Source organism: Macrotis lagotis, chromosome 2 (assembly GCF_037893015.1).
Source record: "Macrotis lagotis isolate mMagLag1 chromosome 2, bilby.v1.9.chrom.fasta, whole genome shotgun sequence".
Classification (NCBI taxonomy): Eukaryota; Metazoa; Chordata; class Mammalia; order Peramelemorphia; family Peramelidae; genus Macrotis; species Macrotis lagotis.
Window position 1 is genome coordinate 149,095,158 of NC_133659.1, and position 27,320 is coordinate 149,122,477.

Here is a 27,320-nt window from a genome sequence, read left to right on the forward strand (position 1 = left end):
GAGCTGTTAATTGGTTAACACTTCTTTTCTCATTGCTACTATCTTCTGGCCCTCACCTGTTTTCTGAATCTCTCCAGGTGACACCATTCCCTTGCCACACTTTCCAGTACTGGATCTTTTTTCTCTCATTCTGCCCAGCTGATAGGTAGCAAGAGGCTAAGGGAATTGGGATATTTCTTGCTTCCCATTTCCTCTTTCCAGCTCTCCCTCTGCCTCTTTCATTAAGCCGTCTTTCCTCCTTTTGAGTTTCACACTCTTCACTTTTATTGCCTTTTTCAAAGTCTAATGACTGTTATTGTAATGATGATATTTCCCTGCTTTCTCAAGTTAGTCTTTTGAAAAAATGTTTTGCCCTTTGTAACATTCTGCCATCCACACCTCCTACCACCATCCACACCTCCTACCACCATCCATACCTCAGATACTCAAACCTCCCAGTTCTTCAGTCTGCTAAATTCCCATCACCTATATCTCCATTGTTCCATCTAATCTACACACAAAGTTATGTCCTAAATCTCCACAATACTCACTAAAGGTCTTTTTCCTTATTCAAAAACTCTGAAATTCCTTTATCTGAGCATATCCTTTATTTATTCATTTCCCCTCTTATGTAATCCCTAACTTTAATTCTCATCATAATCTCCATTCCTCCACCTCAGCTCATTCATCACTCTTAGACTAGCTAAACTCTCTTCCTTTTCTTTTCCCAACTTCTTAGTAAAACAATTCAACTCTACATTATTATCCATTCTCAAATCCCTTGCTCCTCACCTTATTCTTTTTTTAAATTTAACTTCCATTTTCTTTAAAATTTTGAGTTTCAAATTTTCTTCCTCCCTTTAGTACCTTCCCTACCCACTGAGGAAGCAAGCATTATGATTTCAATTATACCTGTGAAATCTATCAATTAAACAGGTGACATCCCTTTCCCCATTATTTCTTGCCACATCTCAACATTGGGTTATTCCTACCATAGGCCTCCTTTTCCTTCTTAGATGCTGCTGAAAAAGTTGAGGGACATCATGAAATTAAAGATGGGGTCCACAACAAATTTATCTAATCTTGACTGGGCCCTCACTGCAGCAAGGAAGGCATTCTACTCCTCCCTAACTGATATTACTAACTATAGGTGTCTCCTAAAGCTTTGTCCTGAGTCTCTTCTTTTAGCTGAATATTATCTTACTTGGCTTCAATTATCTCACTGAAGGTAATTCCTGTCTGTGTGCCTAACCTTAGACTTTTTTTTTTTGATTCTAGTCCCATGTCACAAATTGCCCTTTGGACAGCTTGAATTTGATGTTTCATAAGTATCCCAAACGCACCAAGGTTAAAACAGAGCTCATATATCTTTTTCCCCAACTTCTCTGTTAACATTATCCTTCTAGTCACTCTTGACACATTTGGAGTTGGGATTTTGGAATTTGGAGATGGGATTTAGACCTAACTCTTAGCTTCAAGGCCTGTAACATGCCTTTTACTGTATCTAACTGCAATTCTGGCAAAACATTCTAAAATTTTAATTTAAATGCGAACATAAGGAAGATAACAGTCAGTATGGTTCAGTGGAATGATTACTGCCTCTAGTGTCAGGCAGAGAAGCTTTAATCAGAGGATCTAGGTTCAAATCCTGTCCCATTTGTTTACTATATACCTGATTTTAGACAAGTTGCTTAACCATATCAGATTTGAATTTCCTCAACTGTAAAATGAAGGGGGTGGCTTAGATGACTTCTTAACTATATAACCGTATAAAAATATGTGAACTGTGAAATTACTAGATAATTTTGCTTATTTAAACATCAGTTTCTAGGTAATGAAGAATAAATTTTTTTGAAGTTGAAAGTAAAACTTTGATGGTAGAAGTCTTAATTAAAAATCATAGAAATAAAAAAATCTGACTTTCAGTGTAAGGAATGAGATGAAATATAAATTTTAACTATTGTTAGTACACAGGCCTTATTATTTATGAGTCATACTTTTAAGGACTATTATATATAGTTCTATAAATGTGAAAATGTACATTAAAAGAATGTTTGGTTGTAGGGATGTTCTTCAGTGTACTATGATTACACATCAGATTCTATTGAGGGGAGCAGCTCAGTGCTACCTTCTTCAAACAGCTATGAATTTGATAGATGTGGTAAGTTCTTTACTTCTTCAGTATTTCGATTAAAAATATTTTAGAACCCAATTGTTACTTAATGAATGAATAGAATTTAAAAAACAAATTAACAATGAACTCTTTATTTTTGTAATTTTTGTGGGTCTGGGTTTGAATTTTCCCCTTAATTTCTTTTACATGCCTAAAGAAAGGATATGGTTGCCTTATGGCACAAAGAGAAGGGCTACTAGTAACTGGTTCCCTTGCTTTCAATATGGAGGCAAAACCTCCTTTAATAGCAGTGGTATTTTTATGACTTTTCTTCATCATATATAGGAATATAATCCTAGAGGGATGGAAGACCTAGGAGAAAACACTGTTTAGTCATTTAACCTTGAATGAGCAGAGTTAATAGGAAAGAACCATACCTCTTTGATTAACAGTGACGTTTATAGAAATCACATCATTAGTTAAGACTTTGGGTATGGTATTTTACAAATGGTAACTTCACTTTTAAGGGAAATAGGTTTATACTACCCTATTTGCAAATATTTTGACTTTTTCCTTGTAATATTTGGGATTTATTTATTTATTGTTTAGTTTGAAATATAAAATTATATAATCTGTTGGGTTTGTTGCATGGGGGAGGCAGTTGGGGTTAAGTGACTTGCCCAGGGTAATACAGCTAGTAAATGTCAAGTGTCTGAGGTCAGATTTGAACTCAGGTTTTCCTGATTCCAGACTGGTGCTCTATCTACTGTGCTACCTAGCTACCCAAGATTATATAATTAAAAAAAAATAGGTTTCCTATTTATTTAGTATTCGACTTAATTAGGGATAGTACTATATTTTAATTTTAATGTACTTGATTTTTTTCCAAAGTAATTTTGTTCTATTAAAACTGTTTTGATCTTTTTGGCTAAATATTTTCTTTCCTATTCCTCTAGGAAAAGGTATCATTTTCAGATGTCTCAAATTTTCTCATGTCCTTGAGACAAGAGGAATCTTTAGGTAGAGGTACTGCACTGTGGACAGAGGTAAGATGTGAAAATAATAAATCAAGTCTTTGGAATTGTATAAAAATTGCAACCCAGTAAATTTCTTACTAGACAGTTGTACAAGATATAATAAGCAGAAGAAAACTGTCCCATTATTCATAGTCTTCCCTAAGCAGTTAGATGCAGATCATTGTGGAGGAATAGAAGAGAATATTTGCCAGAGGGGTATGGCTGCAAGAAGAGGCAGTGGTGGTGACTAGATCTTTAGGTGGTCTGATTGTTTGGTTAGATAGAGCCTAGAGATGATGGAAAATGTTAGATTTAAGGGAAGATAGAAATTGAAGAGAGTAAACTAGATAGGAAGACTCAGAGAGAATATAGATTTAGTTAAATCAAAGAAAAGTCATCTTTGATTGTTACTGTAGTTGAGAACTTTAGAAAGGGTATTGGGCAGAAGGAAGATGGGGGAGGAGCAACCTATAAGTATCATCTGTAGGCTTAGAAATGGAATTAAGTTATTTTGGACTGTTTAGTAGCTCTTTAGTCTCTTTGCTATTTTAATTTAGTTGAACAAATATTTAAGTGCCTACTGCATGCTAAGGATTCAAATTTAAATAAAACATAAATGCCACTCTCAGGTAGCTTGCTTATAGTTTGCTTAGGAGTGACATGCCTTAATTTAGTGATATGCCTTAAAGAAATTTTGTGGCGCATTTTGAACTTTTTGAATTTAATATGTCAGGTAATCATTTGGGAGAAAAAGAGAGATCAACAAGGTATTGAACAAAAAATTTTGGTACTAACCCAACTCTCACATTCAAAGAACAGTGAAACTCATTTGAAGACTGACTGTAAGAGATCCTTCTAGTTATCTGTCCCTAGGATATAGTATAAATTCGACATTTCTTTCCAAATACAAACTCTTTGTTAAACTCCTACTCTGTGTTATACTTTTTACTATGGAAGATACAAAAGAATGTTAAGGATGTTCTAATTGAATTGGGGAACCAACCCTAAGACACAAAACATGAAAAAACAGTAATCAAGTGATAAATGATCTAATGCAGATTATAAATGCAATAGGAAATTAAGGGAAAAAAAGGGTCATTATTTTAGGTTAGTAAACATTTTGGAGAAAATTAGGACTTGATGGGGATTGCCCTTGAAGGATGAGTAGAATTTTGATATGTAGAAAGGAAAGGGGTGGGTATTTTTAGTGGTATACCCCAGTAACCTCAGCAAAACCTATGTCAGGAAGGAATAGGCAGGACCTAAAAGGGGCAGTGGAGTGAACTGGTGTCTCTTTGAGAACTGCACTGTATCCTGCTTCAGCCGCTTAATAGCCTTGCGATATCGAGCTGGTAACTCTCCCTTCAGTGTTCATAAAATGGGCATAATGGTACTTACCTGGCAGGGTTCTTTAGTCCTAAAGGCAGTAACATGAAAGCAATGCAAACCTGAAAGTGCTATGTAAATACTGATAGTAATGACCATATTGATAGGAGATCAGAATGTTGAAGGCTTTTAATAAGGGGTTCCAGTCACATATGACCAGTGGACCACACATTGCCCACAATACTCCCAAGCATGGCCTAAAGCAAACTAAAACTTGATTGGGAAATATCAAACAAAATAAATAAAAATATAATAAAACAGGTCATATTATTATGTAGTTTTTTAAATCACTATGCAGCTAGCAGGGATGATACTTATATATGGTTTTGTGACCTGCTTTTCTGTTTGATTTTGACACTGCTGGTTTACAGAGTGATTAGAAGACAGGATTCAGAGAAAAAGAGTCATTTTTATGACACAGGGCCGCTATAACTTTGCCTGCGTTTCTTCTGAAGCTCCCCCAGACAGAGTTGAGACATCCTAGCTTTTCACCTCTGCAGATTTTGCTGTTGGGTTCATTCTGTAGAGTCTTAGAAGCATTTCACTTTTTATTGACTCATTTGCTCATTCATTAGTAGCAGCATCTGAATCACCAGTGGTAGCGTTTCCCCGAACCAGCTCTGGATTGCCATCTAGTGATGAAAGTGCACAGCTACAGAGTGTGCTGCCTTCCTACTGGTTGGAAGGGAAAAGGATGCTTGTGTTCGGCTTTCAAATGTAATTATTCAGGCATGCAGAATTCTTAAAAATCTACATAAGTGATTAAAATTCAGCAGGTAGAGGGCTGAAACTTTCCATAATGGAGGAAAATATTTAAAAAATATTTCTAATATGCCTCTCTACCGTAAGAGTAAATTGCTGATTCATTCATTAAGAGCTTAGTATTACATTGATCTTTAATCTTTAATACTTTAGGGTAGGACCGGCCTCAGGAGTCTAGAAGTGTTTGTCTCACACTAAATGACCTAGTCTGTCATTTTATTTTTTATCTCCTGGAATTTTAAATATATTTTTCTGTTTATTCTTTCAATGTGAGTTATTAAATCCTAATATTGATGGATCTGCTTATAATAGCATCCTTCATTCACTTGTTCACTTTAGTCTTTCTGATCTGTTGTTCCACAGATTCTAAATTTGTCATAACTGCACATAAAAATAAACTTTGAATGATTGCTGAAGGTTATGTCTTAGGGATTAAAAATGCCTGATTTATCTGTTTTAGCTCTTGAGAGGGCTTTTTTTGTTTTATTTTTTTAGTCATTTTTAATATAACTTTTTTATCTATGTCCCAGTTTTTTAGCTATATCCCAAGGAGCTAATGCTATGAAATGAGAAACCTTTGTCTAGATGAAGGACAATTGTATGTAAATGAGTCTGATTATTGGTACATATTTTAAAAAAGGAAAACACTTTAAAATGGCATTTATATTATTATCTGTGAAAACCATTATTCTGAAAAATACAGTAAAAAAAAAATCAAACAACTTCATATTTTTCCCATGTCAAGTCAGGCTTAAGTCAGAAAGGTATCCCTTATGAAATTTTGGCTTATAGCAGGAGCAAAATTAACATTATTTGTAAAAAAGGTCTACTTAATACTTCTATCTTTCCTATCTAAGTACCCTTGTTTTGAAATAATGGTTATTAAAATTAGTTTTTAAGATACTAGCTGAAATTTAGAAGAGGTGGTCTCTAGAGTTTGCTAGTCTGATAGATCATCTGAATCATAGATGAGTTCTGCTTGAAACTGAAGCGATTCATTCTCTGGCTCTTGTCCTTCTTGAGGAAAGTGGAAAGAAGGAAAAATTGAATTCTGGATGAGCTCAAGGAAAGACAAAGCCAGGAAAATGTATGACTGATTCTTAGAGGGAAAAAATGTAAAAGGTCTGAGAATACCAACAAAAGTGACTGAGGACACCCTTGAGACCTCATGAAATTTCTCCTGTGTTTTTTTCCCCTCTATCTATATTTCCCTGTTGGGCCTTTGTAGCAAAAACTCTTTTTTTTTTAAATTTATTTTTATTAAAGATATTATTTGAATTTTACAATTCACCCCCCAATCTTACTTCCCCCCACCATGGAAAGCAATCTGTTAATCTTTACTTTGTTTCCATTTTGTACCTTGATCCAAATTGGGTGTGATGAGAGAGAAATCATATCCTTATAGAAGAGAGAAGTCTAAGAGGTAACAAGATCAGACAATAAGATATCTGTTTTTTCCTAAATTAAAGGGAATAGTCCTTGAACTTTGTTCAAATTCCACAGTTCCTTATCTGGATACAAGATGGTACTCTCCTTTGCAGACAGCCCAAAATTGTTCCTGATTGTTGCACTGATGGAATGAGTGAGTTCTTCAAGGTTGATCATCACTCCCATGTTGCTGTTAGGGTGTACAGTGTTTCTCTGGTTCTGCTCATCTCACTCAGCATCAGTTCATGGAAATCCCTCCAGGCTTCCCTGAAATCCCATCCCTCCTGGTTTCTAATAGAACAATAGTGTTCCATAACATACATATACCACAGTTTGCTAAGCCATTCTCCAATTGAAGGACATTTACTTGATTTCCAATTCTTTGCCACCACAAACAGGGCTGCTATAAATATTTTTATACAAGTGATGTTTTTACCAGTTTTCATCATCTCTTCAGGATATAGACCCAGTAGTGGTATTGCTGCTGGGTCAAAGGGTATGCACATTTTTGTTGCCCTTTGGGTGTAGTTCCAAATAGCTCTCCAGAAGGGTTGGATGAGTTCACAGCTCCACCAACAATGTTATAGTGTCCCAGATTTCCCACAACCCTTCCAACAATGATCATTATCCTTTCTGGTCATATTGGCCAATCTGAGAGGTGTGAGGTGGTACCTAAGAGAAGCTTTAATTTGCATTTCTCTAATAGTTAATGATTTAGAGCATTTTTTTCGTATGGCTATGGATTGCTTTGATCTCATCTATAAATTGCCTTTGCATATCCTTTGACCATTTGTCAATTGGGGAATGGCTTTTTGTTTTAAAAATATGACTCAGTTCTCTATATATTTTAGAAATGAGTCCTTTGTCAGAATCATTAGTTGTAAAGATTGTTTCCCAATTTACTACATTTCCTTTGATCTTGGTTACAGTGGTTTTATCTGTGCAAAAGCTTTTTAATTTAATGTAATCGAAATCATCTAATTGGTTTTTGGTGATGTCTCCAACTCTTCCTTAGTCATAAACTGCTCCCCTTTCCATAGATATGACAGGTAAACTAGTCCTTGATCTTCTAATTTGCTTATTGTATTGTTTTTTATGTCTAAGTCTTGTAACCATTTGGATCTTATCTTGGTATAGGGTGTTAGGTGTTGGTCTAATCTAAGTTTCTTCCATACTAACTTCCAATTTTCCCAGCAGTTTTTATCAAAGAGGGAGTTTTTATCCCAATGGCTAGACTCTTTGGGTTTATCAAACAGCAGATTACTATAATCATCTGCTTTTATGCAAAAACTCTTTTAGAGCATATCAGAGGTTTTATATTACATCTAGGGAATAGAAGAAAGGCAGGAAAAGAAAGGAAAGTTCCCTCAGGAGAAATAGATATTGGGAGCCTAGGAAAAGATGAGGACAGGGATAGCAATGAGAAAAGTACCAGTAACATATAGCCAAGACTTCTTGTTGAGAAAATGAAGGGGGGGTTAATTAATTATGTTATTGGTAACTCATAGCTATATTGCCAAAAGCAAATAACAAAATCAATGTTAGATTAGCATTTACTTCCACAAGTTTTCTAAAACCCGTTAAAGAAATAATACAATTTTTAAAAAATAAATGAATTGAAATATATTTTGATAAGCAGAGATGGTGGTCAAAGGCAATGCCAGTTTACAACATAAACTTGTTTGTAAAATCTTACAAAGGCTGATATCATCTTAGAAAGAAAAGAGATTAGTGAATAATGGAATCATTTTATAGAAAACTTAGCAAGAGATCCAATTTAGCAAAGTGATCCCAGGAGCAATTAAAGATGAAAATGGTGAGAGGATAACAAATAGGAAAAAAAAATAGAAAAGATTTGTAAAGATTGCTATAAGAAAACATTTAATCATCAAGGACAATGGCTCTTATGTTTGGACCCTAGGATTATAGTCTTGGATTTGCCTATAGGGGAGTTAGAAATGGCACTAGAAGAACAAAGTTGGTGGGGAAAACAGCCAGGTTACATCAGGTATTTTGGGAAGAGAATTGTGCTCGAGAAGAGATGATTGTGAGAGTAGTGAGGAGTGAGTATGTAGGAAATGAAGATATCTGAGGTGTGAAAAAATCTTGGAACTTATTATCGCCAAAAATAAAAAATAAAAAGACGATAGCCAACAGCTATCAGCCTACTAGCCTAAATCATCACATGAATAATGTACATACAAATGAAGCTCATTGTTTACCAGCAATATTTAGTAATAGACCTTGGTCATTTTTCAAAATGGCTGAAAGAGAATACATGGTCTCCTCTATATCTTATCAAATTCTAAAAAGGCAAATATGGTAGAATGGAAAGTGCAGTGGGTTTAAAGTTAGGAGTCCTGTGTTCAAATCTTTGCTTTACAGTCTAGTGGCTATATGATTTTGGACAAATCACTTCTGTGACTTCCCAAAAGCTTACATGTAGAGAGCAGCACTTTAAGGTTTGCAGTTATTATCTCATTTGATTCTCACAACAACCTTGGGAGGTGGTTACTGCTATTATCCCCATTTCATAGGTGAGGAAGCTAAGGCTCAGAGGAATTAAATAACTTGCCTAAGATAACACAGCTAGTAAGGTGGATAGAATTTGAACTCAGTTCTTCTTGACTTCCCTACTCCTTTTTTCTTACTTGATTTTCAAAGTGTCTTTTTGAGCTCTTCCATAGCCTGAGCCTAACTCCTATGTTTCTTGGAAGCTTTGGATACAGAAGCTTGGACTTCGTCATCTTCTGAGTTTATGTTTTGATCCTCCATGGGACCAAATTTTCTATGGTCAGGTTCCTTTTTTTCTGTTTGTTCTTTTCCCCAACCTGTGCCCTGGTTTTGTGGTGCTTCCCAAGTTTAGAGTATTATTGGGACACCCTGCAAGGACCTCAGTTCTTTCAATATTATGAGAGGCTTTGACTGCTCTCCTGGCATACTTCTCTGCCCTGGAGCTGTGAGGTAGGTCCTTGCTTTATGGCAGTGGGGGGCCCCAGACTGTGACCAGAGTTTGAATATGACAAAGCACAAGATTCCTGTCCCAGGGACAGAGGAGAGACCTTGATAGTATCCCCTCACCCTTTTATCTTCCATGGGCTGAGTGTTCTGGAAGCATCTGCTGGGTTGCTCTGTGTGCTGGGCAGCTCTGTGGGCTTGCTTCCATTTCCTGCGCTGAGGGCTGCAGCTGCGCCTGAGGGTCATGCTGGCTCCCACTCATGCTGGCAGAGGTTTCCCCGCTGATCTTCCAAGTTGTGCTTGGTGTTCCCTGGGTTGGCAGGTCAGGACACTGCTTCTGCTGCCAGGAGCTGGCACTCCCAGGGACCCAGGTGCCCCACGGGCTGTTCCCAGAAGGCTAGAGCTCTTTTACTCCTGTGCGTTGATCTTGGCTGTTCTGCCGTCCCCTCCAACCCTGTGGAACAGAATCTTTCCACAGTCTCCCAGGTTACCTTGGGCTGGAGCATTGCCTTACTGGATCTTTCTGTGGGTTCTGTCTCTTGAAAATTTAGAGTCATAATTTTAAGGTTTTTGAAATATTTTGGAGAGAGCTTTTAGGAAAGACTGTTCTCAAGTTGCCATCTCCTATTCCTTTCTGTGCTTCAGTTTCTTCATAAAATGATGATCTTATTGTGTGTATTTATTTTTTTTATTATGAAAAAGCATTTGATTCAGTAGAGCAAAATACTTCCTTAAAGTCATTCACAACTAATTAAAAAATTAGTTGATCTCCCTTTGTGATGGAGATCTAATGTCGTGTGCCACTTGAGGAGGGTTTCTCAGAAGGTGGTCACATCTTCCAGATGTACCTGTTGATGGATGATATATTAATTGCATGAAATCATGGAATATTACAGAGCTTCCTAGATGTTATTAATGGCTCATAAATATAAAAAGCTTAGTCTGGAATAATTAAAATAACTTTTATTAACTTTTCTTCAGAAAAGGACCATTTTCCCTAGGAAAGGCCTCAATTGTGTCAATATTTATTTTTATATGCAGTTTGAAAGGTGTTCTCCTTCCCTCTGAGCCAGCCATTGGTCTGAATTGCCAGGGTTATGATACACCCAACCCATACTATTCTCCAATATTCTTTCCCTTGCCCTGGTCATTATCCTGATGAACACAGGGGGAGTGTAACTTCATATGAATGGATCTCATTAAGCAGGTGCACATGCAGGGGACAGGGACCCTGGGACCCTAGGTGTAGATGGAACAGGCCTGGACTGATCACAGGTTGGGAGACCTCTCCCAGGTCTGTGAATAGTTGGGGTCAATTCCTTTATCTCCCCTTTTGTTTATTCTCACATACCTGCAGGTAGGCACAACAGCCACAGGCAGACCCCAATATCTTAAGGCAGCTTCCTCCCTGTATTTCTCACACTGGAATAGATCTATAATTACTCAAAAACCTTTAATCTGACCTTCCTCACTGGAAAAATCAAGTAGGTGAAGAATGTCCGTCATCCAGATCATGACATAGATTGGATGCCCACAGAGAGACATTCTAGACCTTGTATATATGTTCCTGGGATAGACATGGCAGATGGAGAGTTATTAAGTAACATTCAACCCCTTTTTAGATATGGAGTTAATTTATTAACTTTATGCTGTGTATATTTTTAATGTGTACTTGTCTCCTTAATTAGGATGTAAACTCATTTCAAGTAGGAGTCACTTGATGCTTTGTACTCGATAGTCCAGTGCTTGCTTGGCACACTGTCATTATTTAATTAAAAAAATATTGATTACTTGGTGATTGTTATTTGTCTCTTATCAAAGATTTTTTTTCCTATTCAATCCTTCTTTTATTCTTTTTGTCTTGATTTTATTGGTACAAAAATTTTTCACTTTTGTCTGCTTATCCTTTTATTTGGTTTAGTTGAGGTAACTAATATTTATTAAGCACTTACTATGTCCCAAGCACTATTCTAAGTTATGTTGAGAATACAAATACAAGCAGAAAGAAAGTCATTCCCTGCTCTCAAGGTGCTTTTATTCTAATGGGATTTTTTTTAGGTTTTTTTTTTTTGCAAGGCAGATGGGGTTAAGTGGCTTGCCCAAGGCCACACAGCTAGGTAATTTATTAAGTGTCTGAGGCTGGATTTGAACCCAGATACTCCTGACTCCAGGGCCAGTGCTTTAATCCACTGCGCCACCTAGCCACCCTTCTAATGGGATTTAATAGGAATTTGGAAAGGTTGGGTGGGGAAGAGGTGAAAGACCTGGAGGAGACTCTGAAATGCAATCTTTGGAGGCTTCCTTTGTTGTTGTGTTAAGAATTTTTCCCTCTAGTCTTACATAGAAAAATACTTGATTCTTTTTTGTTTTATTTAATATTCAAGCTATGTATCCATTTTTGAGATTATTGTAGTATATCTATTAAGCTCTATTCTTAGTAAATATCCTTTAAATTATTTTTATTAAATTAGTTTCACTGTCAGGCATTTCATATATAATTTTTTTTTTTTTTTTTAGATTTTTGCAAGGCAATGGGGTTAAGTGGCTTGCCCAGGGCCACACAGCTAGGTAATTATTAAGTGTTTGAGGCCAGATTTGAACTCAGGTACTCCTGACTCCAGGGCTGGTGCTCTATCCACTGCACCACCTAGTTGCCCCCCATATATAATTTTTAAAATATGGTTTTAAATTTTCCTTATTAATGAAAATTATGAGAGGCAGCCTTAGAGTCAGAAAGACCTATCCTGACTTGTGTCCCTGAATGAATCAACTATCTTCTAAATGCCTCTCTTAAGATTATAAACTGATCTGCATGGGTAGAAAGAGTTTCTAGACCAAAAAATTGAAAATTTAAAAAAAAAGATTGGGGGGACAGAGCTTGACCAAATTCTGCTGATTCTCTCTTTTTTTTTAAATAAGGAGGAACTTTTTTCTGATTCTCTTCTGAATTCTCTGATTCTTCACCTGCATCATAGAGGTTACTGAAAGTTATCCTAGTGGAATCTAAGCTCTGGCAGACCCTGCCAAGCTTGGAAGGCTTTGATTATGGACTAGTGATGATGAACTATTTGTCATCTGAGTATGTGAACTTGGTTCTGAGTAGCTTAGTTCATCCTTGAGAGACTGCCCATAACATTTGATAAATAATTTTGAACTATAAGAATGCTTGCTAAAGTGTTTAGAGGTTGTGATCTTTGTTAATGGTCCCATATGAGTGAAACCCCAAATTTTGAGAGAGATCGTAGGGCATATTTTATCTGTCTATGTATGTCCATATGACTATATGAAGTAATTACTATTTTTTTCCATGTCTTAGCTCTGTGACTGGTTACGGGTTAATGAGAAGTACTTTGGAGAAATCCCTGACTACATTGGCTTTTCTGGCAGATGTTCCTTAAATGTTTATGTACAGTGCCTGGTACAAGACTATATTAAGTCATCTGTCTTGGAAAGTAAGTTGGAAATGATTTTTTTTGGTGATAATAATGAAAAATATTTTTAGAAGGTATCTCTGCAGAACCATCTCTGTAGGTGAAATCGGACTTAACACAGTTGCTAGCTCATTGGTAGCAGTAACTTATTTCAACTCACCATAGAGGCCAAATGTCAGTACTGGACTGATCTTTGGATGATTGCATCCTGGCTCCTATCACTGCTAGTTTCTGCATTTCAAAATGGCATTTTTGGAGAAATATATATATATATATATATATATATATATATATATATATATATATATATATATATATATAACCACTCTGGCCATTTTAATTAAAAATGTTGTTTTAAAACAAAGTGTGTTCCTTTGCTTTCCATTATCAGTGCTGAAAGATTTGAAAATAACAAATATATTTGATTACAAAAATGGATTTGAGAATAAACTGTTTTTTGGTAATATCACTTGTATATCAAGTTAGCATTTATTTCTTTTTAATCCCTCTTTAATATCCAGAAAAGAGCCATTAGCAAATTCTTTGGGATTAAATAGGGATGTTTAGAATTACTAATTACACATAATTAGGGGGCTGTTATATATGTAAGAAATATTTGACTTACTGATATATCTTCAGAAGTTATGGCTGGAAGGTAACTGTGGAGAGAAGACACATTTTGGCTCAGGATAAAGACCTTCCTAATAGTCAGAACTGTTCAGAAATCACATAAGCTGCCTCATGAGATACCACATCTTTTGTTACTGAGGGATTAAAACATGGCCTGAATCCTCACTTACCCGGGATGTAGTAGAGCAGGGACCTTTTTTGTTTTTGTGACATGGACTCCTTGGCAGTCTGTTAAAATCTATGCATTCCTTCTCAGAGTCATGATTTTTGCATAGAATAAAATACATAGGATTACAGAGTAAGTCAAATGTTAGTGAAAATAAAGACATAATTTATTTACCCCATCAAGTTTACAAGACCCACTAAATCTACCCATTAATTTGTGGTACTAAGGTTAAGAGCCCTTATAGAGGGAATTCATACACAAGGTAGGGAGGAGATTGGTCTGGTCTATGTGGTCTTCAAGATTCCATTTTTCAAGATTCTTTGGATTCTTTTTGCTTTTCTGTTATCAAAGTATTCTCTCATTAAAAAGATTACTTCCATTAGTATCATGAATAAATGATCATTTGCATGAATTTTACATTTTGATTTTCTCACTGTTTGCCAGAACTGTCCCAGACCAAGTTATAATTTCATATATTGATATTACCCATCAAAGACATATAGACTATATTAACAGATGATTCCCCTTTTTGAATAATACTGTGCTTTCTTTCCTGTTGGAGCATTCACCTATTGTACAAGTGTTCAATGTGTTATGTAAGTTCTATGTATCCAATTGCTTAGGAGATTGTTTTAGTAGTCTACTTAACATAGCTTTTTAAACAACCTAAATTTATGGGGATACTATTTCAATATCTTGTAATGTGTGTCATAAATTTTCAAATCTGATTAAATATGTAAAGTTTGCATATGAGATTGCTGTTAGGAGCAAAGTGTGTTCCTTAAAAATTTAAGGAGTTGAGATCTTGATGTAATTAATGGAAATTATATTTAATAATTTAAACTCTTTTGCTGACTTGAAAGGGAAAGGGAACAAATGTCATTGTGGAAGAACTGAGAGGCAGTTTAAAGTGGTAAATAGAGAGCTGGGTTTAGAGCCAGGGAGACCTGGGTTTAAGTCCTATCTGACAGAATCCTGATTGTGTCCTTAGGTTTGGCACCTGACCCTATCTAAGTTGTTTAACTCTAACACTGTAAGTTGTTTAAAGGTGTTGACCTGCATTTGTAGAGTGAGTTTCCTTATTTGTTGATTCCCCATACAAATGAAATTTCAGCTCCAGTCCCTGTCTCGTGTTGCCAACACTACATGGGCCAAAACTTGAAAGGTTTTGGCCAAAAGCTCTTACAAAACTTGGGAGTATGAAAATTAAATGTAGTGGTCTTTGAAGTAGGTTATACAGCTCAGAGCAGTGTTAAATTGAGCTTTTGAGAATGAAAAACTGTACTATTCTGAAGTTGATTTTGGCTTGATAGAATCCTCAAGCTAAAACATCACCATACTAATTGCTGCATCTAAAATAACTTTTGTTCTGATTTCTCAAAGCGGCCAATGCAGAAAAGAGAAACTAAGTTAAGAACGTGTCTGTATCGGGCAGTAAGTAACAGACCTTTTTTGTTTTTTACACCAGACGCTTGATATTTCTCATTTTTCTGTTCTGAATTTAATGAACACCAAAAACGAGCATTCCCATATAGAAGGTAGAATATAAGAAAATTATTTATGAGAAACCTACCTTTTTCAAAAACTGTTCCTGAGGGCAGTTAGTCATAGTAAGCCTAGAAAACTTATATTCTAGTTCCTGCTACATAGATCAAAATAAATGCAATTTTTGAAATTCTTCTTGGGTTCTACAAATAAATTGAAGGAGGCCTTTGACATCTGCCTTCAATCACAGAATACTATAGAAGTGAATAGATGGTAAAAGTTTATCTGAGCTTGGATTAGCTCTAAGTATAGAGATCTTTTGTGATTACTTTTGAGTAATCTATTTTGTACCAAATAGTCAGCATATCAGGTAAATTATTTGGGTCAAAGATCATATTGTTCCTACTTGAAAAGGGATGGATAGTCCAAAGAAATTGATTAACAGCGAAGTGTATCTTATGGCAGCTCCAACTAATTGTTAGGTTCTATAATTAGACATAGGACATTTTTGAATGATATCTCTCTGCATTTTTGAATGATGTCTCTCTGAGTTAAGAATCCTATTTTAAAGTGTTTTGGAACTTCCCTTATTCTGTATCTGTTTCCTCCCCTAAAAAAACTTTTAGAGTTTGAATTATTGGTCTAACAAAGCCAGTTATTTTTAGCGCTTTTCTTTAGGAGATGTTATCAAGTGCTTAAGAACTTAGTATTTTTGCAGTCTATTTAAAAAAACCTGTTAGCCAAAAATATTCATTTTTAGATTTGTTGTTTAGTCTCTAAAATAACTGGAATCTCAGTGTTTTTCAGGGATGGGTAAAAACTGTTCTTCCTCCTTCATGAATTTCCCCTTATTCAAATCTAAACAGAGAAACAGAATTCAGAGCTCTAGGAGAACTTCAGAACTCTAGGAGATCTAGTTTTGACTGCTTCTTTTCACAGATGACAAAATAGACTGGGATGTTAAGTGTTTATTTACATAAAGTTAATCTAGTAATATAAGAATCAGAACCATGTTTGAACCTAAATCTGGTGTTCTTTTCTTAATTGAATGATTGATAAAATGAAAATGTTTTTTAAGTCCAAATGCAAGATACATACATATATATGTGTATATGTATGTGTGTGTGTGTATATATATATATGAGACACACATGTGTCTGTATATGTATGCATGTGTATATATGTATGTGTGTGTATAAAAGTAAGATAATTCTTACCTTCAAGGAACTTATTCACATAGAAAGAGGTACTATTATATATGAGAGAGTTCATCTATAGAACAGATGGATGGAAAGGCCCAACCTGCCAGGGCAGATAAGGCCTTTTCTTTAATGTCATTTCCATCGATGAAACCATACCTGCTTCTGATGTTGAATCATTTGATAGTGCTAAGGACCTATACTTGGCAACTAAGTGTGATTTTATATTTTATATCCCTTTCGTCATTTTTATCACAGTCCCTTTTGTACCATAACCTACATACATTATTTATTTGACATATTTGTGAGGTAAGTAATAGAGAGGTTATAATCATTGTAATAATGGAAGAAATGGAGAATCAGAGAGGTTAATTTATTTGTTTGACTTACTACAAGTACTTTTCTGTACTTGTTCTAGAGATCTCCATTTATCTGCTAACACATTTTATATATCTTCTTTCTGTACTTAAGTTGTACTTTGTATTCCTGGCTTCACCTAAGACTACCTATTCATCATTTATCAACTCAGATGCCACCTTCTTCATGAAACTTTCTCTAATGTCTGCTTTATCCAGAAGGGTTCTGTGAAATGACATTGCACCAATTTTAATATTCACTCATTTATTAGGTACCTACTTTGTGCAATGCACTCCTTTTTGTTACTGACATACATATTTCACTGTAAACCAGATTGTAAGTTTCTTGAGGTTTAGTATTGTGTCTTAATACCTTGATTTTGACTAGCTCAGTATCTTGCAAACTGTAGATGCCTAGCAAATATTTTTTGAATTAATGGTACAAGATTCTTAAAATCATTTTTTACTGATATTTGTTTTTATACCACCTGAATTTTTCTCCCTGCATCCTTTCCTTTCTATCCCTGGAAAGCCATTCTTTATAATAAATATTTAAAAGAGGAAAAGGGGGAAAATTTCAGTGAAACCAGTATTTGATGTTATATGCAATTGTTTCTACATATGGACCCTGTCAGCTTTGCAAAGGAGTGAAGGAAGTATCTTCTCAGCTCTTTTTGGGACCAGAATTGTTCTATATATTCACAATATTAATTTTCCACTGTTTTGTGAAATTTTTTTTACATTGCTGTAGTCACATATATATTTTTTAATCTTTGCTTCTTTTTGTGTTGCTTCATTCTTTTTACTCATTATGTTCATCATTTCATGTAATCAAAAAAAGCATTTATTATGCATCTACCATGAAGCATTGTTTTGTTTTGGGAGTACAACAAAAGTCCTCCTCTACCCCTGACCTTAGCAAAAGAACAGTCCCTGCCTTCAAGGAACTCACAGTCTCATGGAAGAGACAACATGCCAACAACTATGTTTAATTCCAAATTATATCCCAGAATTGTGTTATTTGTAGAGTTTTCAATGAATTCCTTAAGGATAGGGGCTGTCTTAATTGTATTTGTGCTAAATGTCTTACATCAGAAATATAGCAGGTATGAAATATTTTTAATTAAATTATATACTAACTATTGAATGTATTTGTTATATTAGGGGATTTTCTTGGACCTATATTTTATTGAAAATTTTTTTGAAGTGAATTGTCATAATGGAAATTGTGCTGTATTTAATTTCAATTACTTAATTCTTTTCTAGTTTCATATTAGTATTACTTAGAAATTTGGTATTTACTGTTTATAAAATATTGTCGTATGAGAGATATCAGTAAGTTAGGCAAAGAACCGAATAATAATTGATTGATTCACATATGAACTTGATTATAATACCTTACAAGCTTTTAAATATTATTGTTCAAGCAGGAGAAAATTGCTTTATGCCTGATTGGTATGAAGCTAAACTTGTTGCTGTAATGATCCTGCTTGCTGCAGATGTGGAGGAAATGAAAAATAAATATAGGTAAGTATGTTACCTTAAAAAGAAAGGTAATTAGTTCTGTGCTTCCATTCAGATGACCGGATGCAGGGGTTTACTCATTAGATTTGTTGATGGCATCATAGGTGGGATGACTAGCATCTTGGTCTGCCTATGAAGAAAATGTTCAAAAATAATCAAAGTGATTTTGAAAAATAGCAAATTAGTCAGTTTATGGAAGAAGAACAACTGATTTTTTTTTTATAATAAGGGCCAAAAACTCATTATACTTTGGATAGCAAGTACACAATTATTTTCTCCAAATCTCCTAAGTTGATTAATATCACAATTGAAATTTCCTGAAATTCTCCCTTCCTGAATATTTTGTATTTATTGCACAAGTAAAAAAGGAGCATTTTTTTAATGTGTCCATAATTTAAAATTAGTTTTTAGGGCTATAAGATTTGAATGCTTTGTATAAAAATAGGAACACATAATTGACTTATATTTGGATGGGATACTAGTGTTTTTATCTTTTTTTGTTATATGTGTTATTCACTTTTCTTTTACTTTATTTTTCATGATGTAAAAAGTAAATATAACCCCACCATCCCCACAAAGGAAGAGAAGAAACCTTAAGAAAAAGAAAGTGAGAGAGAAAAAAAATTTTTCTTCAACCTATATTCAGATGCCAACAGCTCTGTCTTTGGGATAGATAGCATTCTTTATCATAAGTCCATCAGAGAAATTGCTTCAAAATTTTTTTCCCACAATTGCTATTGCTAGTTGTATTCTTCCCCACCCCTATTTATTCTCTCTCCTTTCATCTTGTCCCTCAAAAGTATGTTGTATCTTACTATATTCTACCATGATCTTCCTTTCTTCTATCCCTTGTTCTGTTCCCCCCCATGTACCCCTCCCCATCTTTCCTTGACTATTTTCCTCTAGGGAAAGATAGTTTTCTATGCTCAATTGAGTATGTGTGTTATTTCCTCTCTGAGCCACTTCTGATAAGAGTGAAGCTAAAGCTATTTCTTGCCTCTTTTATATGAAATAACTTGGCCATTTCTACCTCTCCTTTCCTTTTTGTATTTATGCATATTTGGAAATAAGTATAAAATTTACTTAACCATGCTTTCCTTCTGAAGTGAATCTTATTAAACTTGGGGGGGGGATATGATTAAAATGAAAAATTGGAAAGTTCGGAGTTAAAAATCTGCCCAGGTATGAAGTATACATTCATAAATTATAAAACTAATTTATAACATTGGTTAATATTTAGTAATTCTGGGGAGGTAGTAAATCCATAAAGTTGTAGGTTGAATGGGATTTGTCTTAGCTTGAATAATTTATTTTGTTTTGTTTTTTGTTTGTTTTTAATGTATAGTGAAAGGAAGAATACACAGAATGAATTAAAGACTTTCCTGCAGCCTCTTATGGATGTCCTCATGAAACTTGGCACAAATGCTTACATACCCTTGTTGAAAACTGATAAATGCTTACAGTTGTTACTAAAGTTGTTACAAACTTGCTCGTTGAAAGATTCCCTCACACAAGATGGTAAGTTTTATGCTTGGACTGTTTATTGTTTGGGTTTGGGTTGAAGGGATGAGAAAATAAAAATGACTAAGTACTTTAGTATTTGACTTGATGAGAATATATATTTCTTCAGTGTGGAGAAACTCATCCATATCCAAATAGGTAAGTTCTAAATGCCTAAGTGGAGAAGACAAACAAAAAAGAGGAAAGAAGCCTTTGTGAAGCATGTGATTTATTGTGCATTGTGCTGAGCATGGGGTAGGATACTTCTGCCTTCCTGGAGCTTACATTCTGAAGGGGAAGGTGACACATAAAATAGAGCTGGAGTTAGGAATGACTGGGAATGGTGCCATGGTTTTGTCCAGACAAGATAAGAGTAGAGCTCCCTCATCAGAGCCAGTGGGTCTGTATGGACAGAGTTTTATGGGAGCAAGAGGAAGGCCAAGAGTGCAAGTGGCATGTTTGGGAAAAATAGAAGTGATGTTGATACTGTACTTAACCAGGTACGGTGCAATTTCAATCCAGGTTTCCTGCCACATTGCATATCCTTTTAGTTTAGCTAGCAGAAATTTTGTAGTCTGTGATTCCTTTTCTAGATAATTGAAATATCATCGTTTACAAAAGTGTTCAGTAATAACTACTTTTTTTAAGAGATGGATGGTGCTAGGTATTCAAAACAAATCCACAAATTAAATAATATTTATTTCTGTTACTGTGGATACAAATTTAAACAGACATGATCCATAGAGGAGTAGCAATAGTTGTATTTAATTTTCCAGAAATTATATAATGATAAATCACATATAAAATTCTGTAGATATGATTTAAACATTAAACACATGTGCAAATTAAGTTATTAACACTGTTAATAAACAGTGGGTAAATGGTTTTTCTTGGGGTAATGAAAAGAGTTGGTCATGAGTGATTTACCCAGATAATATTTTGAGTGAGGGAAATTATCCCTTAATAACATAAATAGGTTATTATTAAAGATATATGGTGAAAGTATACAATAGGAATAGGCCACATGATTGTAGTCACTTAGTTGACTCAAGGGTTCAGAGAATATATAAGATCCTCCTGCTTATTGTTTGCTAACTAAAAAAAAAATTTAGTTAAAAAAAAATAAAATATTTCCCTCAAGGCTCTTTTCCAACAAGTTTTCTCCCATGCACATATTACAGTACAGCCTATTCTTTTAAAGATGGAATAGCAAAGATAACTTTGTTTGAAATGAAGATGTATGTTTACCAGTGTTTTTTGCTGTTTGGATGATGTACAGCATGGAATCCAAATGGAAGTAGGATTCCTGCTGATGAATTTTCAAGGCACATTTGTTGTGGATGACCTTGTGCTGATTGCATTGGGAGCTAAAACACTGAAGATAACCCTGTCATGTACGAGAGATCTAGCAATTCCCACAGAAAAATTCAAATAGATGAAGTTTTTATCCAGATTATACCAAGCAATTGGATGGACAGGCTACATATACAATGCATTCTTCAATCATTCATAAATTTGTTCTTGGACAAATGCTGCAGATGGACAGTAAAGTCAACCCCAAACTGAATAGGTAAATTGCACAGTACTTATCTTAACCCTGAGCTTATCCCTGAAACAAAACTCCAGATTTTTAATATTAATACTATTCTGGTGATTCTGTATAGCTACAAATCATGAAATGCCACAGTCTACATAGAATCAAAATTGCAAGTCATTTAAAGGGCAATAGATGGATGCATGGTGGGTATGGGTAGGTTGTAGCATATTACCAACAAAATACTATGCACAAGAAGTAGTATAAAGATAGCATCATAGATGCACATGACTGAGAAAAAACCATGGTCTGGCTATGTATTAAGAGGAAGGGGTAATGGCTGGATATCCTATATGCTCTTATGGTATCCATGGGATGTCTAGAGATCTGGTAGACAGCTGCTAGTATGGTAGGTGAAGCCCTGTAGAGAATTTATGAGAAACATTATAAGACAAGGGTTGCATAGGATGAGAAAGCACAGATGGATTTAGTCTGAGTCATAGAGGGAATTAGATTGATTGGATGTATTGAATAGATCACAAATTTGTTTAAAGCTATGGAATAATAATAGTATCTGTTATACTTTGTTATCTGTTATCTGTTTTTCTTACACAGCTCTCTGATGTTAGTGATCTTTGTTTTACAGATGAAGAAAATGATAGGTTAAAAGTGATTTATCCAGTATTGTATAGCTTATAAATGGCAGAGTGGGAACTTTAAATCTGAAGGTCTACTTCAAGTCAACAATACCATACTCAGGCCTGGTCATCTTGGTGAAGCTCTCAAAATATTTTGAATATTTTTATTTAATTCACCTGTGACCTATTTTGTCTGTAACTTTCTGGAGACATTCATGAAATTGGAGGTAGAAGAATCAGGGTCATAGAAAAGAGAGATTAGTGTGCTGTGTTAGTTGAATACTTATTTCTAATTCAAATTGATTAATTTTATTTGGAATATCAGAAAATTTTGTAGGTACTGTAAGTTATTTTCCATTTTCTTCTACAGGGTATCCCCATTTTCCTTTTTTTATATAGATGAGAAACTGAGGCATATAGCAGTTAAGTGACTGTATGTATGTATGTATGTATGTACACAAAATAGAAGTGGAAAGCAGTAAGAAGGTCAGAGGAGCTCAGATGAAACAGACATTACTTCTGCTTGGTGGTATTGGGAAAGATTTCATTAAGATAGCATTTGATATGGACCTTGAAGGATGGATTGGAACTCATCAGATAATGGTCAAGAGGTAGTGCCATAGGAAAAACAAAAGTAAAGGAACAGAGGTAGGAAAGTATGGGACATAGAACTCATAGAATGATTTATACAAGTGTGATTCCTAGAGATATTCTAGTTCCATTCTTTTATTTTATAGGTAAAGTTACTAAGATCCAGAGAGAGAGAGAGATTTGTTCACAGCCACACAGTGTAGAGGTAGAGCAGGGACTGGAATCTATGTAATTCTTGAGTTTCACACCAATCTCCTACTTGTATACTTTACTGTCTTTGGGATCCCACAGCATATTTTGGGGGATGGTGAATACTGTGAACAGTTTCCTACCTTTGCCAAAATCAGTCTTCCTAAAGCACAGTTGACTTTGTCATTCTCCTATTCAAGGAACTTTAGTGGCTCCTTACTGACTCTGATAAAATTTAGAATCCTCAGTTCATCATTTAAAATCTGCCTCTGGTTACTTTTCCAGACTAATTTTCTAACATTTCCCTTACTTTGTTTCAGTTAAGCCTGAATCTGCCTGTTTTCAGAATCCATCACTACTCATAGTTCTGCCATCTAGGGTCATATTTAAGTCTAATACTAGAAGACTTATCATGTTCCTCTAAATCACTTCTCTTCTATTGATCACCATTTACTTCATTATTCTGGTTTTTCTAAATGCCTACTGGCTTTTTAATATTATTTCTAAAAAGTTATTCCTTTAGAAGGATGAAATTATCATTGAGGCAATGTAGGAAATTATTAGTTGCTATTTTTTGGCATATAGGGTTCCAAGCGGATAACTCAGGTCACTAAAATTCTTTCATTCTTCTTATGTTATGTTTCCTTGTTCAGTTAGTGATTTACTGTCTAAACTCAGTCATTTCACTTTTCATTCTGATGAGTTGTAATATAATTTATTTTTTTGTTTTGTTTTTAATCAATAATTTATTTTATTTTTCCAATTACATGCTATGGTAGTTTTTCGATACTTATCCACCTACAAATTTGTAAGTTACATATTTTTCTACCACCCTTCCTTCCCTCCCCCCTTCTCCTTGGAAGCAAATAGCCTGGTAAAAGTTGTACATGTACATTTGTGCTTAACATATTTACATATTAGTTATTTTGTATAAGAAATATTAGGACTAAGGGGAAAGAAGGAAAACCATGAGATAGAAAGGAAAAACATAAGAAAATTTTTTAAAAAGTGAGCCTAGTACACTTTCAGATTCAGTGGGTTTTTCCCCCCCTCTGAATATGAATGACTTTGTCCATAATAGGTCTCTCAGGGTTATTCTTGATCTCTGAACTGCTGAGAGGAACTGTATCCATCATAGTTGATCAGTTTACAATGTTGTACAATGTTCTTTTGGTTCTGCTCCCTTCACTTAGCATCAGTTCCTGTAATTCTTTCCATGTTTCTTTAAAGTCCAGCAGCTCATAGTTTCTAATAGAACAGTAATATCCCATAACATTCATATACTATAACTTGTTCAGCCATCCCCCAATTGATGGGCATCTCTTCAGTTTTCATTTCTTTGCCAGCTATAGTATAATGTTAGGTCATTGTCTGCTTTGGGGTTTGTTAGAATAATTTTTTTACACTTCTGTTTTGTATTTATTGATAATTATCCAAATTCTTTCCATCATTTTCCTCCCTCCTGGTTCTTGTATCTGAGTGTCTTTCTTGATATACCATGCTGTGCACTTTCCACCTCTCCTGCTTTTACCTGGCTTGTTCCTTTGAGTAAGATTCATTCATTCATTCATTCATTTATTTATTTATTTTGCAAGGCAAATGGGGTTAAGTGGCTTGCCCAAGGCCACACAGCTAAGTAATTGTGTAAGTGTCTGAGGTCAGATTTGAACTCAGGTACTCCTGACTCCAGGGCCTAGCCACCTTGAGTAAGATTTATTTTTAATAGAGCTATATTTCTGCCACCAGGCCATGGCAAATACCTGAGGTCAGATCTATTTCCTTGGGTTAGGAATTCTAGTTTATGTTTTATTTATCTAATTGCTTACGCTTATGTATATAGTTCTCTGAGGGCAGTTGTTTTATTGGGGATTTGTCTCTTGGATATGGGACTTGTACAAACTACCCCCTTATCATTCTGTTATTATTGGGGGAAAAGACTTCTATCCATCTAAAACCAAGTCCCTTTTACCCTTATGTAATATATTTTAAGATCTGACTAAATCTGATTTGTATAGCCAGTTTTGTATAATAAGAAACTTTGTTATGCGTTTATAGCAGTACATTGTTCTATAAGAAACCATGAGTGGCTGAACTTTAGAGAAGTATGGAAAGAACTGATATTAAGCAATGGGAGCAGAACCAAGAGAACATTGTACATGTTTCAACAACATTGTGAGTTGATAAACTTTGATGGTTGCAGCTCCTCAGACAGAAAATGACTAAAATGTAAAAATATCTTAAGCACAAATGTACATGTACAGTGTTCACTGGACTTTCATTGCTGAGGGGGTAGGGTGTGGGAAGGGAGGTGGAAGAAAATTCTGTAACATAAATATGTATGTGAATAATGTTGAAAAACTTTCTTAAAATGTAATTGGAAAAAATATCAATAAGAAAAAAATTTTAAATGAATATTTATAGAAGTGCCTGTTGTGATACTCAAGAAAGTGGATATACATTAATTGGGGATCTGCTGAACAAATCATGCTATATGATTTTAATGGAATGTTACTATACCACAAGAAATGATGAATGCAAATAATTTAGAGAAATTTGGGAATACTTTATGAATTGAAGCATAGTGAATTAAGTTGAACAAGATAGCTATTACATGGTTGACACAGTAATGTAAAGAAAAATAATCTCAAAAAAGTTCAGAATTCTCATCAGTGCCATGACTAGTGACATCAGCATATTAAGCCTCTGTCCTGCTTCATCAGAGGATTGTTGAATATACCTATAAAATGGGTCATACATTGTTATACATAACCAATGTGTTGATTTATTTTATTTGATTAAACTTCATTACAAGGTGTAATTATGTTGTGGGGAAGTGATATAAGAAGAAAACAATCAGTGAGGCAAACTGACAAAAATACTTTGTCAGAGGGTTTTATTCTGTTAAAAAATTTCCACTTTTTTAAGAAAACATGTGTTTAGAACTTTGAGAGATCATTACAAACTCTAATTGTTGCAGTGCTAAACATGAAAGTAACATGGCATTCTGTAGGTTGAAGTATGGGCCCATTGTGGCTTCTATTGCTTGTAAATGTCTGGCTACTGCTGAGACCCCTTTATCTCACTGATCTCAGTCTCTTGCTGAATTTGGCAAAATGAAGGCTATGGACTTAACTTTGTGCAACTCTTTGCTCTCTTGGGTTATTCTTAACTTGTGTTCTCAGTTGGAGTCTTTCTCTTTTGTTCATGTGATGTCAGAACCCAGCCGAAATGAGCATCTTACATTTAATTTAAAAAGGTCATGATGCACTTTTCTGTATTCACTAATAATGGAAACATTTGACTGCCACTATTTCAGAACGATTTTAGGTATATAAGTTATGAATATTAGGATGAAACTAAGCCCATGAGCCTACCACAGAATTCAGACCCCTTACTTTATAGTCACTCTCTGTGTACTTCTTTATTGCTGTTTCTTTTTCTGGGTGTATTTATTATTCTGGCTCTTCTCTTATGCACTGTGAGGAATTGATGACCCTTGTCCCTAACTTTCTGTGAAAAAGAAAACTAAGCTGTCATGTTTATAAGTAAATGAAGGAAAATCATATTATGTTACTCAGGCTCTAAGTCTTCTACAAAGGGGTTAGGAGGGTTATGCCAAATATGTTTTTTATTCTAAATCCTTCAGTTTTTTCCAAACTATAAAGCAAAGTTACTTGCTAAATAGTTAACTCATTTTTACTAAGTACTTACTATGGAAAAGGGACAGCATCAAAGGCTCCATAGTAGAGGGAATATGTCAATAAATAGCTTTCTATGTCAGTGTTATACTAATAAAAAGCATGTGTAGGGACAGTAGTGATAATGGTTGAAAGAAAGAGAATAATATCATGTTTCTCTGTCTTTCATCATCCTACTTACTTAGCCTTATATCCCTAAAAATTGCATTCTCACTCATAATAAATTAGGCCGATCCTGTGTGATTAAAAGTGCATAAGAGTATTTGTATGTATGTTAATTAGTATATATAGAATGTCATTTAGACAAGAAAATGAAGACGAAATGTCATAATTCCTTTCCTGTCATTTGGGTGATGGGGAGGAACTCTAAATTAACATACTTTTATTAAAGAAATTGCTTGCCTCTATCTGCCATTAGCTTGTGGCTTCTTTACACTAGGGGTCCAGCATGAACAGCTACTGTGGTAATGTGTAATGATGTAGCCAACATTAGTTTCTCTAAGTTTTGTATTTCCAGCTAAATTCCCACTTTCTGGAGGAAGCTTTTCCCCCATACCTCCTTTTACTTAGAGCCCTCCCTTTATTGCTCTTTCTAAATTATTCTGTATGTCTCTTACTTGTTCAGAGGTGTTTACAGGTTATCTCTCCCCTGTTACACTGTGAACTCTAGAGCTGGGATTTTTATTTATTTTTTAATCTATTTTTGTATTCCCAGTGCTTAGTACAATACCTTCCAT

General features: G+C 34.8%; 1 protein-coding gene across 2 annotated transcripts in view; it reads left to right on the plus strand.

The window, feature by feature from the left end:
* TARBP1 (tRNA guanosine 2 -O-methyltransferase TARBP1) overlaps positions 1-27,320 on the plus strand; it is an 80,908-nt gene that overhangs the window by 13,250 nt on the left and 40,338 nt on the right. Inside the window, exons 9-13 of one of the 2 annotated variants that reach the window (XM_074222986.1) lie at positions 2,044-2,140; positions 3,049-3,138; positions 12,959-13,094; positions 18,337-18,436; positions 19,779-19,951. In XM_074222986.1, coding sequence (XP_074079087.1) covers positions 2,044-2,140; positions 3,049-3,138; positions 12,959-13,094; positions 18,337-18,436; positions 19,779-19,951 — 596 coding nt within the window. The remainder of the gene's footprint in view (positions 1-2,043; positions 2,141-3,048; positions 3,139-12,958; positions 13,095-18,336; positions 18,437-19,778; positions 19,952-27,320) is intronic. The other variant, XM_074222985.1, reaches the window with a different exon arrangement.